This window comes from Lolium perenne, chromosome 3 (assembly GCF_019359855.2).
Source record: "Lolium perenne isolate Kyuss_39 chromosome 3, Kyuss_2.0, whole genome shotgun sequence".
In the NCBI taxonomy this organism is placed as follows: Eukaryota; Viridiplantae; Streptophyta; class Magnoliopsida; order Poales; family Poaceae; genus Lolium; species Lolium perenne.
Genome location: NC_067246.2, coordinates 244014345 through 244033636, shown reverse-complemented (window position 1 = coordinate 244033636; position 19292 = coordinate 244014345). Strand labels below are relative to the sequence as shown.

Sequence of the window (19292 nt, the reverse complement as noted above, 5' to 3'; positions counted from 1 at the left end):
CATGTATCTCAGGTGATTATGCTTTTCGATTGCTGTTGTTAAAACTATCGGGAGTATATTGCTTAGTCAATCAATTGCGGCTTGTTTCAAGTAATTTATATACCTATGGTGTGTATGGTCAACTGATCATAATGATCATTCTTAGGTCTGGTAGCTAGCAGACATGATTGGTAATAAACATTGATTGCTAGTTAGACAAGTTTATTCGACTAGCTAGTGCCACATGTTCTGTGTTTTCCTGAGATGTTATTTTTCAGAGCCTATGCGGTATACCTACACTTCTATATGTAACTGTAGTTTAACTTCTCTTCATGACCAGTTATGTTGTCACATGGATATGTTTGTACATTTCTCTATCGACAAAGAATATATAGATGTATACCACTTCAGACTATATTTGTTTCTGAATGTTCGGACGATTAGTGACATGCCAAATATGTCTAGCCCTCTCATGCCACCAGGAATTAAATGAATTGTAAAATTGTAGTTTGTCCATATATAGCTTGAGGATTATTTTAGCAGAGGCTTCTACCGAATATTTGTTTCAATATATTTTGAAGACAGGGATGATCCACCAGGGGAGGAGTAGAAGAAGGCCATGCAAAAAAGCTCATGGACATGTCCCCAGCGAACTGTTTTCTTCGATTTCATGTTTAAAACTTCTATGCTACTCAAGTTTAATTGATGTTATCTGGCTTGGTGCAATTTAGATAATTGACATGTATTAATTATTGTTGCAAGATGTTTCTTTTTGTAAGATTTGTTGCATGACTTTCTACCTTTTTAATTAATTCTACCTGGAGATGTAAAGATTGGTTGAATATGTTGTGTATTTCGAATTATAAGTACTTCTTGATATTTCTGTATTAATTTGTATGCCTGAAATTTCAATTTCATGTGAAAACGTACTCTTTTGGCCTTATTTTCGAATTTCCAATGTTCCATTCCATTCCCGTCCGTTCCCTGCCAGTTTTGTTCAAATGGCAAACCTTGATGTTCCCTCGATGGTGGAAACCTGTCACCTGTGGTTTCCGAGTGCACATGGAAATTGACGTGGGGGAAGTAGTTCCCTGGGTTTTGGACCCCTTACAACCAAACGATCCCTAAAGAGCACTAAGCTCCCAGGGTTGAGGGCGTCCTTGGTTGATCGGCACGTCCCTTTCATGGGGTGGGTCCCACTCCTGGGTCCTACTCGCGTGGTCGGTTCGCTTCTGTTTTGAGCTGTGTTTGTTCTAGATCTAAAGTCAACACCTAACGGGATCTAGGGAGAGAAAGAAGATTTGAGGGGAGGGAGGGGTTTGGGTGGTGCTGCCATGATGAGCCGGGAGAGGAAGAAGAAGATTGGACAGGGGAGGGATGGGGATGGCGGGGAGAGGAGGGCAGGTCACCTCGCCGCGGTGGCATGGGATGGGACGGTGCGCGACGAGGTGAAGCAGTGATGCAGTCGGGCTAGGGCGCCCGATCAGAGCGAGTGGGGGTAGGGACAGGTAAAGATCGATGCCATCCCGATCAGCTGGATGTTGACCTCACTTCCGATCTGTATGACTTCCACGAGGTCCATGGATTACATCGGCGCTCTCTAAGCTGCCGGCGAGCGCAGCCGCCGCCTCCTCCGCTTCAATGCGGAGGCCATTCGTGGACCGGCTAACTAGACTATAAGAAGCTTTCTAAGCTGCCCGGTGAGCGTAGCCCCTGCATCCTCCGCCTCAACGCCGAGGCTATCCGTCGACCGGGAAACTAGACTGTAAGAATGTCCATCCCCATTCTCTCCTTCTCTACGTGTTCTTAATAGATTGGACTGCAAATTGGAAGGTTGTGTCATCACTGTGACGTAATTTGGTGTGAGAGCTGTGGAATTTTATCGTAGAGCTTCAATCGTTTGAACTAGTGCTCACTGGTTCTGATGGAAACTTTCCCTCATCAAGTATAACCGTGAGGCCTCGAATTAGTGTGTTGTCCAGGTGTGATGTGGATGGAAATTCAGCCATGGCCATGGTAAACTTATTTAGGCCTCCAGTTAGCTATTTGCGTTTTGTGGTTCCAAGTCTGTATGGGAGATTTGGGTAGGGTATGATTTTGACCGGAAAGTTTTAATATGTATAGTTTGTAGTAGTTATTTTGTAGCTTAATGCCGTGCATTTACTTATGATGTAGATCAGCTCTCTTGGTGGGCATTTGTGGCTCCATGTTTGACCATTGGGCAGAGGCGTAGAGCTCTCCGCTGACCTGGGGTGCCCCACCCTGTCTTGCAGCATATCACGTTCCCTGGGCCTTCTACTAGATATACACCCGGCCTGGCCAGCAGAAACTAGCCTCGAACACGAAGTTGATGAACCAGGTCCTTACTGTGCTTGGTTTCCCCATTCCATTATACTAGCCTATCTCCATCTGTCAGCAATAGTTGTAGTACTATATATGGATGGATCTTCCCGGAAATGGTGAATGGAACCTGGGTGCGCGCGCACCCATTTACGAAAAATTCAAAAAAATGCTATTTAAAAGTTTCAAAAAAATGTGAAGTAAATTTTTGCATGTATATATTATGTTGATACTTACTCGTGTGTGTTTTCACGGAAAAATACCATTATGTGTGACCTACACAAAGATGACAAAATGCAAATTCCTATTCCTGTGAATAGTAAAATTCCTATTCACTATTCTCATTTGGACATTTTGTCATTTTTATGCAGGCCACACACAAATGGTATTTTTTCGTGAAAACTCACGAGTAAGTATCAACATAATATGTACATGCAAAATTTTACTTCACATTTTTTTGAAACTTTTAAATAGAATTTTTTTGAACTTTTCGTAAATGGGTGCGCGCGCACCCAGGTTCCAAACGTCCGGGTCGACCTCTAATTCTTTGTCTAAACAATACTTGCGTCAATAGTGAGATGCCAAGTAGTAGTAGTAGTTGTTGTTGTTGTTGTAGGTGTATTTAAATGCTATGGTGCCTATGGAGGTATGGATGGATCGGATCTCGCCTCTAATTCTCATTTTTGAGCAATACCTGTAGTCAAGTGACTGATGAGAAAATATTTAGTGTTCATAATGCATGTTGTGTTTGATTTTAGCCGGCTTTTACAAATAGCTAGGAAAAGATTATAAATGTACATCATTTTCTTATATTACTGGCTTTCTCATTTGCACTGTTGTATTTCTATCAGTATAAATCTTATATTAGAAATAGGGAAGAGTAGTTTATGCTTACAATTTTTTTCTTTATTATGATGCCTTCTTGTGTAACACATGATTAAAAGAGTAGATGGATTAAAGTTGAGATTCCCAATTCACATTCTTAGTCTGTATGGCTTAAGGCACCACAGTAGCCTGGTTAGCGGCACTCCAGTATTCATGTCAAACTGATACCGCACGTTTTTTCTTTCTGGATGGTGGTGATTGCTTCTTCTCGGTATACATGTTGAAGTTTTAAAGAATAATATGAAAGACTATGCTTCGCTATTTGGCTGATTTTTCCTGTTACTCCGCTCATCGCCAAGATAAAGGTGGCTATTTATGATCTTTATTCATGTTGTAATGTCCTTAAGGGGAGCATGGAATGAAATTAACATGTTAGCTTTGTCATAATGTAGAATATCATAGATCTATTAGAGCATGCTTTGTATTATGAAATATCCTTGCTCAGTTCATGCTAAAAAGATCTTCTTACCTTGATCCTCTAGATGATAAATGTAGAGAATTGGGGATGCTTATCATGAAAGATACACAATAAGGAGGAACATTACGTCATCCTCTATACTACTCTCCCTTCTGATCCATGTTTTTTCAGGCCTTCCTTATTAGCTTAGCTAAAAATTTAACTGTTGCCATTAGCTCTTCACAAGCATCTCTATATCTTTGGGTGTTCCATAGATCACTTTATGATCCTTAAATACATCCACAATCATCGAAATTTGCCAATAAAATTGTTTAGCCATCTTTTGACCATTAAAATGAGACAGGCACTTCAAGGGTGTCAAGGGAAATAATCATATAGATGCTTGTTGTTGTGTACCAAGTTAATTTTTTTTTATCTAGCTGTATTCTTGGTATCATTCCATTCCCACACTTTGTCTTCATAAGTGGTTGATTAACTGTACAACATGGGCCCTCTAGGGTTTCTTGGAGTAAAATTCAGTTGCTTAAAATTATATAGAGTAAATGTGTGTGAGATTTAGGGCGTTCATTATACAAGTGCTATAAAGTTCACTTTGATTATTTACTTACCTTTGGCTGTTTGTATTCTGTTGGTTCTTACTATTCGCCTTCTAAGTTGTAGATCTTTGTCTGTTGATGTTTATTCTTGTGCTCTGCAGCATGAGAAGGTGGAAGGGACTACTGAAGAGGGCTCCTTTGGATGTCATAGAGAGTTGCCTGAGTTCGAGCATCCCTTTTCTTCGTTGTAGAACATGTGAGTGTCCTGAAATCTTTGGCTAAAATTGTATCACACATGTATTTCTTGGTACAAGCAGGAGATGTGTTACTGTCCAAGGTGCCTGTGAACACAAAATTTTCATCAGTGTTGTTTGAAGGGATAGGCAATACATTTTTGTTTAATGGGTTGGATAGACGCATTTATCATACGATAAAGAGCACATTTAAGTTACAGTATAGGTTCTGCCAGAGCGCCACTTTTTTATGTTTCACTTTTTCTATATTCATATAAACCTTTTTATAAGAAGGCATCTGTGTTCGTTGCATTCTTGCTCCAGTTCATCAAGTCATTGGTTCATCGATTTATAAATAAAAATATCATCATAAGAGCATTTTTATATTAAGTTGCAATATAAGTTCTACCAGCGTTTGCTACATCCACTATTTTATAATAATTGCATACCTTATACTGCTCTAGTTCATGAAGTTCTGTTGGTCATTTCATAAGTTGTACTAACATATAAAGCTGCATACTGTGCGAAAAACTTGCATATGTTAGGCGTGTTTCCTTTAATTTCAACAAAAGGTTAATCATCTCACTTTTTGGTCTAAACTATCGGCCAATGCAGAAACCACGTAAACCATGTTATCATTAAAACTGGAGCCATCAGATTCTTAGTGAGCACTGGGAAGAGTTTTTATTATGATATGAGTTCATCGGCTATTGTCATTTTGTAGGGAGACATCTCACAATTTGCATGTCACAATAGATGCTCCTACATTATTAATTAAGTTCTGAAGTTTGAGTAGCTTGGACATTGCTGTGATGAGACATGATTTTGATTTGTATCTGTATGTCCATGTAATTTGAATGAACACGAGATTCTTTATCAATTCTTCCACTTTTAGGGTCATTGAGTAAATCAGTACCTGTGACGACCTAGACTAGAAGGACGCACGAATTTGAGAGATAGACTAGGTGAGAGGAGCAAGCAGGAGATGGGAGATCAGAGGTAGAAGACGAGATCGGTTTTCACCACATATTTCATTCGATACCTTCCAAACGTACAGGTTCTGGGTATTTAACCCAACTATCGCACCCCACACTTGGGCCGAGCCACACACACCACGGCCCACTGGCCTTACAGCTTTAGCTACACATTTGTCACACTAAACCTTCGATTAGCCTTGATCATCGACAGGTGCAGTAGTGACATTTTCCCCTCCTTGAGACGAAACTCCTTCCCAGATTTGAGCTTCAGGATACCTTTGCTTGAGCACCTCATAGTCCTCCCAGGTTACAGCTTCTGGCAATGAATTAGCCCACTTGACCTGTAGTTGAATGACAGCATGAGTACCTTGTTTCTTCAGACGACGATCGACAATCTCGATTGGCGAAGAATCAACAGCTGACAAATCTGGAGGTTTTGGTAGGTCCTGGAACACCGGCGTGTGGTCTGGAGTGAAGTGCTTCAACTGGGAAACATGGAACACCAGATGGATTCGAGCATCCGCTGGCAACTTCAGTTTATATGCTGCCTTCCCAATTCGCTGTATGACCGAAAAAGGACCAAAGAATTTGTATGCCAACTTCTGACAAGGACGGTTGGCCACCGTAGACTGTGCATAAGGTTGAAGTTTCAGCAACACCTCTTCACCCTCTGCAAATTCCCTGTCAGTTCGATGACGGTCAGCTTTGCGCTTGATTCTAGTCTGTGCTTGCAACAACTGAGCACGTAGACGTTGAGTGTGTTCCATCCAATCCATTCCATCACAAGTCGCTTGGTCACCAGTATCATGTAACATAGTACCCAAATTCGGTTCACGCCCATAGAGAGCCTTGAAAGGGCTGCAGTTTAGTGAAGAGTGAAATGTAGAATTATACCAGAACTCAGCAGCCGGTAGCCAACGACGCCAATGTGTTGGATTCTCATGTACCGCAGTTCTCAAATACATCTCCAAACATTGGTTAACTCTCTCGGTTTGACCGTCTGTTTGGGGGTGATATGCTGTAGAATACAACAGTCTAGTTCCAGCAGTAGACAGAATGTCCCTCCACACATGGCTTGTAAAATTTTTATCCCTATCGGAAACAATCGTCAACGGAATTCCATGTAACTTAATGACATTGTCCCATAAAGCCTTTGCCACTTGTGCTGCTGTAAATGGGTGTTTCAAGGGAACAAAGTGGGCAAACTTTGTTAATCTGTCAACCACGACCATTATCACTTCACATCCCTCCGATTTGGGCAAGCCCTCAATAAAATCCATAGTAATGTCTTGCCAAGGATCCTCGGGAACAGGGAGAGGTTGGAGCTTACCCGCTGGCTTACTGTGCTCGTGCTTAGCATGCTAACACACAGAACACTGTTGAACAAAGTCTGTGACGGCCGTCTTCATCCCAGTCCAGGCAAAAGATTTCTTTAGTCGCTGGTAAGTAGCAGTGGCTCCTGAATGACCTCCAATAGCACTCTGATGTAGAGCACTAATCAGTTTAGTACGTAGAGCCGCATTGTTTCCAATCCACATTCTGTTCTTGAAACGAATAACACCCTGATGCAGGGAGAACCCTTCCTCATTGGGACTATAAATGGCGAGCTTGGCAAGCAAAGATTGTGCTTCCGAATCAGTGGTATAAGAGTTTATCACCTCCTGTACCCAGTTTGGTTGGCATACTGACAGGGCATTAGCAGTGAGCAGATGACCCACACAGGACAAGGCATCTGCAGCATTATTATCTGTGCCCTTTTTGTACTGAAATCGAAACTGTAACCCCACTAGTTTAGCCATGGCTTTGCGCTGTAAATCAGTATCTAGCTGCTGATCCCCAAGGTTGCATAAGCTCTTGTGATCAGTATAGATAATAAAAGGACCCCTCTGCAGATAAGCGCGCCATTTATCAACTGCCATCATCACCGCTAAGAATTCCTTTTCATATGTCGATAATTGCTGATTTTTGATGCCCAAAGCTTTGCTGAAATAAGCAATGGGATGTGCATCTTGACCCAGAACAGCACCAACTCCCGTGGCACAGGCGTCTGTCTCAATATAAAATGGACGATCAAAATTTGGAAGTGCCAGAACCGGCGTGTTGACCATGGCTAACTTCAACTGCTCAAAGGCTGCTTGTGCTTGATCATTCCATTGAAACCCCTTCTTGGTCAGAAGCTGTGTTAATGGCTTGGCAATAATGCCATAGCGAGGAACAAATTTCCTATAGTATCCAGTGAGTCCCAAGAACCCTCTTAATTCCGTTGCTGACAAGGGTTTCGGCCAGTCTTTCATTGCTTGTGTTTTCTCCTTGTCTGTTGCTACCCCATCTTTGGATATCACATGTCCCAGATACTCAATCTTGTCTTGAGCAAATGAACACTTGGATGCTTTTGCATACAGCTGGTGTTTACGAAGCAACTGTAAAACTATCTCCAGATGTGTTGCATGTTCTTGCAGATCCTTACTGTAAACCAGGATGTCATCCAAAAAGACAATCACAAACTTTCGAGTGTATTGTGCAAAAATATCATTCATCAAGCATTGAAAGGTTGCCGGAGCATTCGTCAGTCCGAAAGGCATCACCCTGAACTGAAAGTGGCCGTGATGTGTTTTAAAAGCTGTTTTAGCTTCATCCTGTTCCCTCATCCTTATCTGATGGTAACCAGCTCGCAGATCCAGCTTGGAAAACACTGCAGCACCAGCCAACTCATCCAATAACTCATCCACAATTGGCAATGGAAATTTATTTTTAATGGTTGCAAGGTTGAGACGTCGATAATCGATACAGAAACGCCATGTGCCATCCTTCTTTTTAACCAAAAGAACCGGAGCAGCAAATGGGCTCATGCTGTGCACAATTGTTCCATCTTTCAACATCTCCTTAACTTGCCGTTCGATTTCATCCTTTTGTAGAGGAGAATATCTATATGGTTTACTGTTTGGTGGAAGCACACCCTCTTCCAAATCAATCACATGATCATATAACCGATGAGGTGGAAGGCTGTGAGGTTCCTTGAACACATCACTGAATGTTGAAATGACAGTAGAAATAGAAGTAGGTATTGCTACAGATGTGCCTAAATTTGGATCCGCCGTGATCACTGCCATAGCCCAAATGGCATTTGTCGCTTGCAACTGCAGTAACTCGTCCTCTGTCAACCGCTCAATTGGTGGTAAACTGTCAGGTAAAATACCCTGCAAGGAAATTCTCTGGCCATTGTAGTCAAATGCAATTTCATTCCCTTTCCAATCACATGTCATCGGACTAAAAGAGTCAAGCCAGTCCTTGCCTAACACACCATCATAAGCTCCCAAGTCCAGCACTCTGAGGTCAGTCTGGAAGGTGTTGCCCTGACACTTCCATTCCAGTTGTTGAACCATGTGATTACACTGGATTAAGTGACCATTAGCAAGTTTCACCGGAATGGCAGGAATAGAGACTTGTTGAAGACCAATGTTGTCCACAAAATTTCTGTTAATGAAACTATGAGAGCTGCCCGAGTCTACTAATAAGATCATCACTTGATTACCAACAGTAACCGGCAACCGAAGAGCCGCAGGAGCTTCAGTGCCTGTCAAGGCATGTGTTGATATCATATAGCAATCTGCTTGAGAAACTGGTTCATCAAGTAACTCCAGTGCTCTAACTGCATCATCTGACAGTATCTCGCCATAATCGCCTAACTGTATTGTCAACAATTGGGCCACCGGTTTGCACTGGTGTTCTCTGGAATACTTGTCACCACACTTGAAACAGAGATTATTTGCACGGCGATATTCCCGCAGTTGTCTCTCTCTGGCAAAATCATCCGAAGCACGAGGAACATTTGGCGCACGTGGAAGCACGGGCGCCGGTGGTGGTCTCCCGGCTGGTACAGGACGATGTCGAGGACGCACCGCTTCTAACTCCTCCTCCTGTATGCGCGCCAACATCGTGGCGCGAGTGATGCTGGTCGGAGACTGAGCTCGAACAAAGGCACGGAGCTCCGGCTTCAGTCCCAGAAGAAATTGGGTGACAAAAAATTTTGTGCTCAGAGAAGGATCTAGTGCAAGCAAATGGTACATTAGCTTCTCAAACTGCAATCGGTACTCTACCACTGTGCCCAATTGACGTAACTGTAATAGCTGATGCATCTGGACTTCAAACTCATCTGGGCCAAATTCTTCCTGCAATGCTTTACCAAACGCATCCCAAGTGTTGGGCCTGTGCAACTGACGAACTGCCTGCCACCACAACGCTGCACGGCCATCCAAGTACAAGGATGCCGTGGTCACCCAATTTTGCACGGGTGTCCTGTAGAGTTCGAAATAGGAGGAACAGCGATCGAGCCACAAGTTCGGAAGCTCACCATCAAAACGGGGAAAATCATGCTTCGGCGGCTTGACGAAGGTGTCGCGGTCCTCGAACTGAGCGGGTACGCGAATTTGTCGAGCAGGTTGTGGGTGGTGGAGCTGGACGTCAGGTGCAGCAGGGATGAGGGGAGCTCCATCGTTGGCGAGACGTGGGTACCCAGGGACGCCCATCCCCGAAGCCACAAACGCCGCTGCTGCAGCATGCTGGTCCCCCACCTGCGAACGCGCCGCCGTTGGCGAGGTCATGGTGGCCGCGGCTTGACGCACCTCGTCCACGTCGGCCTGGGTGAGATCGATCTGCTTGCGGCAGGCCTGAAGATCCCGAGCCACCTGCGCGTTGAACGCGATTTGCTCGTCGTGGCGTTTGTTGCTGACCTCCACGCCATCGTCCAAGCGCCTCATGATCTGCTCCAACATCACCTTCATCTCCGCGCCGCTTGTCTCTAGGGCCATGAGGACCTGCTGCGCCTGCGCCGCGTTGACCTTTGCCGGCGCCGTCGCGTCTCACTCCAAGCGGATCGACCGAACTAAGGATTTTGCGGGATCCACCGAAGTGATTCCCACCTTTCGCCCGGATTTACAGATCAACGCCGAGAGAATACGAGCGCCACGAGCCGGAAGAAAAAATTCCGCAGGATTACTGGCTCTGGATACCAATTTGTGACGACCTAGACTAGAAGGACGCACGAATTTGAGAGATAGACTAGGTGAGAGGAGCAAGCAGGAGATGGGAGATCAGAGGTAGAAGACGAGATCGGTTTTCACCACATATTTCATTCGATACCTTCCAAACGTACAGGTTCTGGGTATTTAACCCAACTATCGCACCCCACACTTGGGCCGAGCCACACACACCACGGCCCACTGGCCTTACAGCTTTAGCTACACATTTGTCACACTAAACCTTCGATTAGCCTTGATCATCGACAGGTGCAGTAGTGACAGTACCCAAAAGTTACTGGACCATAAAAGCACGCGTTGCTGCGCCCGACTGTATTGAGAGAAATAAAGAAATAGTTGACAATAATCTTGACAACACAAATATTTGTTTAACCTACATTCCATGGGAGATCATACTATTACTTCTGCACAAATAAAGGAAGCTCTGTATAAGCATGCAAGTATACACATGATCTGAAATCTATATAAAAAAAAATCGTCCACGAGGTCCTAGTTGAAAACGGTGTCTTCATCCGAGCATATCCACTTTGAGTCGAAAGTGGAGCTATATGATATGGAAGGCAACATGTAAATATGGATGATAGGAATTGAACCACGTGGTAACTCTAATAGTATAATAGGAAGCAATTAATGGAAGCTATGTGTAATTTTATTTTATGTTTATCCATTCAGGTTTTTACATCAAGCATGTATCGAATGCACCTAAAATTTGAAGTTCCGATAGTGCTAATATAAACTTGTAAGCATGGTGCAGTGCATTCTATTTGGTAACATAAAATAGAATAAAGCTACGGACATCAAAGACAACAGATAAATAAAGCAACTAAGTAACTGTAAAAGACGTTATGCGAAAAAGGAAGACATAAGATTCTTGGAAGATATGGTAATATCGATGAAGATGTACGACTTCACCGTAAAGAAAAAAAAATACATGTTGCTATCAGCACCTTCAAGAAAAGCTATCAACACCTTCACCTTCTTAGAAATCCCACTGACACGTGGCACAGCTAATATAAATGCATGCTTAAACAAAACTTTTTGCTAAAGGTTATATTCTAAGCCATGAAGAGATGCAGAATAAAATTACCCGGTGACATATTGTGATATTAGAGGTATCTCCTCATAGCTTGCAATAAGCCAGTTTCCACATCCTCGTGTGCTTCTGTTTCTGAACTCCACAAATAGAGCATATACACAACCATGCGATGACCATTCCACTATAATAAGATCATTCTTCCAAAACAACTGGAATAAAAACAACCGATACTCCAAATACTAAAATATGGAAGAGCACAGCAGTGATTATTTGAAGACATTGAAATACCAGCAATTTCATTATTGCCACCTCTGATCGATGTTGAACTGTTTAGCTACGATCTAGGAAAGGCGACTGCGCGGGCGACCACGCCGCCGCCTCTTCCAAAATCGGGAGCATCCAGAGTATGAGTAGATTTGTGGTTTTGGGTTTGGATTCGGAGTCCACGCAATTGGAGAATCGTACTGATATCAATATCTATCCCGTTCAAGACAGAGTTCGGGAGGAACACGGTAACCGGGTGAGACCTATGAAGAGGGCGCCGCCAGAGAGGTACCCAAACAAATCTGCGTTCTTCTCTAATCCTCTTTTCGATCCCGATCCTGGTAAACCGTCTCTTCTTCGGCGATGTCGACTGCCAACAATGGGGGCGAACAAGGGGGATCCGCTGAGGAACCTACCCGCCCGAAGTTGTTTGGTAGCCGGCCGTTGCTGTTGAGGGATGGACCGGCGGATGGAGATCGATACGAGGTGGAGGAGGCAAGTGAGAGCAATTGGCACGCTCCCAAGCTGGAAGGTCTGGGCGCTGACGATGAGGATCCGCTGGGGGGAGAGGTGGACATGGAAGATGATGTGTTTGTGGAGGAGGACCCAGATGAAGTGCCGGCCGCACCCCCAGTGCCATGGAGACTGCTAGCCAGGTACCTAGGATCAAGTTCACCATCAGCAGAAACTCTCAAGAATCACTTTAAGAAGGTGTGGCGCCTGCGTGTGGGAGTAGTCTTTGCGCCAATCAAACCAAAGTGGTTCACTGTCACTCTGTTTTTTGAGGGAGACTTTGATTTCGTTGTCAATGGAGGACCCTGGATTCATCTCGGCAATGCTCCACTACTAGAAAACAGGCAATCAGTGGCGCACCACTTTTTGCCATCAGTGGCGCACTAGTGGTGCGTCACTACTATCACGCCACTGCTAACTGTTAGCAGTGGCGCACCAGTGATGCGCCACTAGTAAGGATACATACCAGTAGCGCACTAGTAGGTGCGCCATTGCTAAGCTATAAGAGTAGCGCACTAGTAGGTGCGCCATTGCTAAGCTATAAGGTACTACGCCATTGCAACGATGTAGGGTGCGCCACTGCTGCTGAATAAAATAGAAAATAAAAAAAGGGCACATGGACCTCGATGTGGCAGGCAGAGGCGGTGGATCTGGGTTGACCACTTCACAAAAGAGCACTTCTACTTTATTTCAAATTAGACTAATTACATTTAATACAAGCAAAGTTTCTAATCTTTGCAGCCGGCACCCTAAAAGAAAAGAAAAAACGCAATCAAATCCTCTCAGCTCCTCAGCCGGACTCGTCGACGGCGGCGGCCGTGCTTCTCGGCGAGGCGGTTGGCGGCGTGGATATAGCGGTCACAGCAGCGGTGGCAGGCTGCGAGTGCGGAGATCAGATCAGATCCGCCTGTGGTGGCGGATGCCCGGGAGCGCGTCGCCGCGCTCGATGTCGTGGACGGCCTCGACGTGGGCAGGATCGTCGGTGCGGTCGAAGGAGGCGTCGGGGAAGGGCATGGCCATGAAGATGCCGCACACCACCTTGCAGCGGGGCGCGTCGAGGCGGCCGGCGTTGCGGTTGTGGGCACGGGCGCGGTTCACCTCGTGGCCAGGCTTGATTTTGATGCCGGCGACCTTGGAACCCGAGTGGGCAGCGATGGCGCGCATGGGCCCGCCGATGCCGCAGCCGACGTCGAGGAGGTGGCGGCCAGGCTTGGCGTTGAGGAGGTCGGCGGCTGGCGTCGCGGTCGCCTCGTGCCATCGCGGCCACCTCGTGTCGTCGCGGATCGAGCTTGCGCCGTCGTAGATCGAGATTGCGCTATCTCAGATCCCATCGCGCCGCCAGGCAGTTTTGGAGAGGCGTGGTGCGGTTTCAAGAAGGGAAAGGGCGTGGTGCGCGTGCGTGTGACTTGTGCGTGTGCGGTGCTGTGGGTTGGTGCGGTGTAAAAATCCAAACGCGAGCTGCTCTTTTTATCTCTGTATATGCGGTGTGGCTGTGCTGGTGCATACGGGAGCTAGGACACATGGATTTGCTAGTGTAGGGTGTGTGCGTGCGGTGGTGAGTGGTTTGGGTGGGCCCAAGCCGGTAGAGGCATGTGCGGTGCGGAACACGAGTGGCGCAGCACGTTACAGTGCGCTATTGTTGTTTGGAGCACAGTGGCGCACCACATATAGGTGCGCCATTGCTATGAATAGCAATGGCGCACCTATATGTGGTGCGCCACTGCTAACCTGAGGCCTATCTGTAATCTAGCTAAAAAATTAGTAGTGGCATATTAATATACTAGTGCGCCATTGGTAATAATAAGGTACTAGTGGAGCACCACTTTTTGGTGCGCCACTGCTAACTAGTAGTGGCGCACTACTTTTGTGGTGCGCCAGTGACACCCATCTTACGGCTAGGCCTTTTCCTAGTAGTGCTCTGTTGGTCAAAGCCATGGTGGGTGCAGCTAGGCCATCGGAGACAGACCTATCAAGTATTCCAATGTGGGTAAAGATATTTGATGTTCCCTGGGACAAACAAACGTATGAGAATGGCCGTAAGTGGGGAAGCAGACTGGGCAAGGTAGTGGAGGTGGAGGCGGATCCACTAGGTACGAAACTTAGAGATTTCCTTCGAGTACGAATTGAAATCCCCATTGACAAGAGGTTGCAAACAAAGATCACTACTGGAATTAAGAATAGGCCCGAGACGCATCAGTCATATCTGCTGAGATACGAGAGAGTTCCCTACTTCTGTTTTTGGTGTGGCTTCATCGGCCACAATGACACGACTTGTGAAAAAAAGAGGATTGGGGTGCCATCCCTGGCATATGACTCTAGTTTAAGAACCTCTCCTATGCGCAAGTTTGAATACAGGGAGGCCTATGAACCGCCATCTTCAGGCCACGCTGCAAAGAAAGGCCTTGATTTCTCGGTTAGTGATGACAATTCTGGTACCTTGGGGAGGCCTTCTGCTAGGACTAAAAGCAAGCCGGTCTATCGTTCGGTTGCAAATGCAACTGTGATTCCAGAAGAGATAGGTGCAAGAGATGGTTTTGAGAGTAGAGAAAATTTGGGAGATATAAAGATGGGCAAGGACCTTGCTGTTATGCTGCAAACGCTCCATGTGAAGTACCCAAAGGAGTCTTTAACTGAAATCAGAGAAAGGTATTGGGATCAGCTCGATAAATTCACTAGCTCGACACCCGCGGACATGCCTGCACTGATAGAGGACATAAATCAGACAAATAAGGTCCCTGCATTGCTTGTGAAGCCCATAGCCATGATGAGATACCCACATCCGATGAGCAGCTCGGATATGATACCAGCACTAAGAGGCCTAAGTTCATGGACCCCTTCTGAGAGTAGCACGGACACAAACATGACTGATGCTGCTTCGATCTTAGGAAAGAGGCTAGCGAGTCATACAGAGGATGAGGTGGAATCAAGGGACAATGACCGAGCCGTTGTTGTTCATGCCGGTGAGGATACATGTAACATTCAGAAAAAGGGCAGAGTAGGCAATGTCGCAATGGGTTATGCTAGAAGGGGATCATCTAAAGGAGGGGAAGTTTTGGAGGCAATCAGCCCAGGGGCCGCTAATCAACTGATGGGGACGCGCGCTGCGCCCCGTCAGAAGCAATGAATTGTTTTGGCTGGAACTGTCGGGGCGCGGGGAACAACCCGACAGTTCGTGAGTTGTGTGACCTTGTTCGAGAGACTCGGTCATGTATTGTGTTCCTGTGTGAGACACGACAAAAAGCTGAGAGAGTTCGATGCCTTCGAGGCCGACTTGGTCTGCGAGGCTTCACGGGTGTTGACAGTGATGGACTGAGCGGTGGATTGGCGCTCTTTTGGTCTGATCAGATACATGTTGAGGACCAATCTAGTTGTGAGAGGTTTGTCGATGTACATGTTCGAATTGCTGATGATCAGCCTGGCGTTTGACCTATGTTTATGGAGAACCAAGGATAGAAAATAGACACAATATGTGGACGCTGCTACAAAATCTGAAGAATGAATCAGATTTGCCTTGGTGTGTCCTCGGTGATTTTAATGGGGCGATGTGGTCCTTTGAGCACTTCTCAGTTGCTAAACGAGCGGAGGCACAAATGTTGGCGTTTCGTGACACTCTGGAGATGTGCGGTATTGTGGATCTAGGCTTCTGTGGTTTGCCCTATACTTATGACAATAAACGTAAGGGCCGTGGTAATGTCCGTGTCCGCCTGGACCGGGTTGTTGCAGATAACCAGTGGCGCAACATCTTTGCTGAAGCGTTCGTAGTGCACAAAGTATCTCCATGTTCTGACCACTTGCCAATATTGTTGAAATGTGAAAAGGAGGTGGAAACCGATCCAAGGCCTAATCGGAGACAGTACGAGGTTATGTGGGAGAGGGAAGTGAGCCTGCCTGAGCACATCCAAAATGCATGGGCAGAAGCTGGACCTAAGCATAACTTGGGCCAAGTTAGGGTAGGCTTAGGAAAAGTAATGCAATATCTATAGGCCTGGAGCAAGGACAAGTTTGGTAATGTCAAAAGGCAGCTTGAAAAATCGCGCTCACGCCTGGAGGAGCTTATGAATATGAATGCTGACACGGATGAAATAAGGAGTGTCACTGACAGTATGAATGAACTACTTTACAGGGAAGAAATGATGTGGATGCAGCGTTCTCGAATAGATTGGCTGCGGGAAGGTGACCGCAACACGAAGTTTTTCCATAGCAAGGCAATCTGGCGAGCAAGGAAAAATAAAGTCAAACAACTAGTTGATGATAACGGGATGGTGCATACTGACCAAGGGGCCATGGGGCAGCTATTCACGAACTATTTCCAACACTTATTTACAGCAGATTCCACTATAGAACCTTTAAGGGTTCTACCACTACTGGAAGAAAAGGTCACAAAGGACATGAACACTAGACTGTGTGCGGAGTTCACAGACAAGGAAATAGCGGATGCTCTATTTCAGATTGGCCCACTAAAGGCGCGGTTTCCCTGCCAGATTCTTTCAACGTAACTGGGGCTGCTTGAAGGAGGTCATTCCAGCGGTGAAGGAATTCTTTAAAACAGGTATCATGCCTCCAGGGGTTAATGAGGCTACAATTGTCTTGATACCAAAAGTAGATCATCCGACGAAAGTTACAGAGTTCAGACCTATAAGCCTCTGCAACGTCATTTACAAAGTGGTAGCAAAGTGTCTAGTCAACAAAATGAGGCAAGTTTTGGATGAGATAGTGTCCCCTAATCAGAGTGCGTTTGTCCCAGGCCGCCTTATAACGGACAACGCGTTGTTGGCCTTTGAGTGTTTCCATTATATCCAGCAGGAGAAAGACCCGGAGAAGAGTTTTTGTGCTTATAAGCTTGATCTCTCAAAGGCTTGTGATCGGGTAGACTGGAACTTCTTGGAGCGAGCGATGCAAAAGTTAGGCTTCTCTCATCAGTGGGTGCGATGGATTATGACATGTGTCACCACAGTGAGGTATTCTGTTAAATTTAATGGAGCCATCTTAGATTCGTTCTCACCGTCGCGCGGGCTACGTCAAGGAGATCCTCTCTCTCCATTCCTATTCCTTTTCGTTGCTGATGGCTTATCGGCGCTCCTAAGGCAGAGTGTTAATCAACAAGTGATCACACCTGTGAGAATCTGTCCTAGGGCTCCAGGAGTTTCACATCTACTTTTTGCAGACGACACCTTACTGTTCTTCAAGGCAGAGACAGGGCAAGCTGAGGCGATAAGAGATTTGGTCGACACATATGCCCGGGCAACTGGGCAACTAATTAATATGGGAAAGTGTTCGATCATGTTTGGTCGTGGTTGTGCAACACATATACAAGAAGGAATCAGAGCAACATTGCAACTACAAAGCCGAGTGTTCGAGGATAAATATCTTGGCCTGCCAACTCCGGAGGGCAGAATGAATAGAGGCAGACTCCAAAACCTACAGGTTAGGCTGACAAAGAGATTTATGGAGTGGGGAGATTCTTTTCCGTCACAAGCGGCAAAGGAAACGCTTATAAAATCGATTGCCCAATCTATCCCGACTTGCATTATGAGTGTGTTCAAATTACCTATGGCTTTATGCGATGATTTGAATAGCATGGTGAGGAACTACTGGTGGGGATCGGAGAAAGGTAAAAGGAAAACCCATTGGAAGTCTTGGGATGCTCTCACACACCCTAAACGGTGTGGGGGTTTAGGATTCCGCGATTTCAGACTTTTTAACCAGGCTCTTCTTGCTAGACAGGCTTGGAGACTGCTAACAAACCCTGATAGTCTATGTGCCCAGGTTTTGAAAGCTCGATATTATCCTAATGGTCGGCTTGAAGATACTGTGTTTGCAGGGAACGCTTCCTCAACTTGGCAGGCGATTACATATGGACTGGACCTCCTAAAGAAGGGCATTGTGTGGAGGGTGGGAGATGGTAGCCAGATAAGGATTTGGCGCGATCCCTGGCTACCAAGACCTACCTCATACAGGCCAATCTCATCCAAGGGCGACTGTCGGCTTCGACGGGTGTCTGCCCTTATCGCTGATGACGGTGACTAGAATCTTACGCTGCTGAACAAGCACTTCCTGCAGGCAGACATTGAGGAAATCCTAAAGATCAAGCTGTCCACGCACCATGACGGCGATGTCATTGCGTGGGCTCCAGATGGGCGGGGTTTATTCTCCGTCAGCAGTGCATACAAGATGGCATGGGGGCTACTTCATCGCACGACTATGTGCGCCGTGAGCAGGGCACCGGACGGTTGTCGTACCGTCTGGGACACGGTATGGGGGTGCCCTACTCCCCCTAAGGTACGAGTTTTCGCCTGGAGAGTTGCAACCAATGGTCTAGCTACTTTCGAAAACAAATTGAGAAGGAAAATAGTCACATCTGACATTTGTGTGCTGTGTGGCATGGAATGGGAGGACACCTTTCATGTCTTATGTAGGTGTTCTATGGCAAGGAACCTGTGGGAAGCGATGAGGGAGGTCTGGCCTTTGCCAGCAGCCCGGGAGATCAAGAACACAGGACCGGAATGGATACTACAAGCCTTAATGCAAGCTACAGAGCAGGTGCGCATGATGATGATGATGACCTGGTGGCGCATATGGCATGTCCGTAATGAAGTTGTACACCATAAACCGGCGCCACCAATCGAAGTTTCTCGGCGGTTCCTGTCCAGCTACGTCGATTCCCTTCTCTGCATCAAGCAATACCCGTACGCAGATCCGACAAAAGGGAAGGTGGTCGTACAGTATGATCATATGTTGCCTGGGAAGGTGAAGAAACAAGCGCTGAAATGCAAGCAAGTTTGCCCAACTAAATGGTCCAGGCCATGCCCAAGTTGGACAAAACTAAATGTGGATGGATCATGGGTGTCTGAAGATGTTTCAGGTGGTGCCGGTATGATCTTGCGTGATGATCAGGGCCAGATTATCTTCTCTGCATGTCGGCTCCTGGAAGGTTGTGACAGTCCAATTGAAGCAGAACTGAAGGCGTGTGTCGAGGGCTTATACCTGGCCATGCAATGGACGGATCGGCCGATCCTCCTGGAGTGTGATTGCCTAGAGGCAGTACATATGATAAATGATGATGATGTTAACCGAT

General features: G+C 46.0%; 1 protein-coding gene and 1 long non-coding RNA gene across 2 annotated transcripts; one reads left to right on the top strand and one right to left on the bottom strand.

The window, feature by feature from the left end:
• Nucleotides 1-1156: 1156 nt before the first annotated feature.
• Nucleotides 1157-4611, top strand: LOC127343757 (uncharacterized). The gene is made up of 3 exons (XR_007877492.2): nucleotides 1157-1744; nucleotides 2155-2338; nucleotides 4320-4611. It is a non-coding gene; the product is annotated as an uncharacterized lncRNA (long non-coding RNA).
• Nucleotides 4612-5559: 948 nt separating this feature from the next.
• On the bottom strand, nucleotides 5560-10176 carry LOC127343754 (uncharacterized). The gene is made up of 3 exons (XM_051369937.2): nucleotides 6735-10176; nucleotides 6036-6226; nucleotides 5560-5928 (listed from the first exon to the last, which is right to left on the bottom strand). The coding sequence occupies exons 1-3, from the start codon at nucleotides 10174-10176 to the stop codon at nucleotides 5560-5562; spliced, it is 4002 nt and encodes a 1333-aa protein (XP_051225897.2).
• Nucleotides 10177-19292: the final 9116 nt, after the last annotated feature.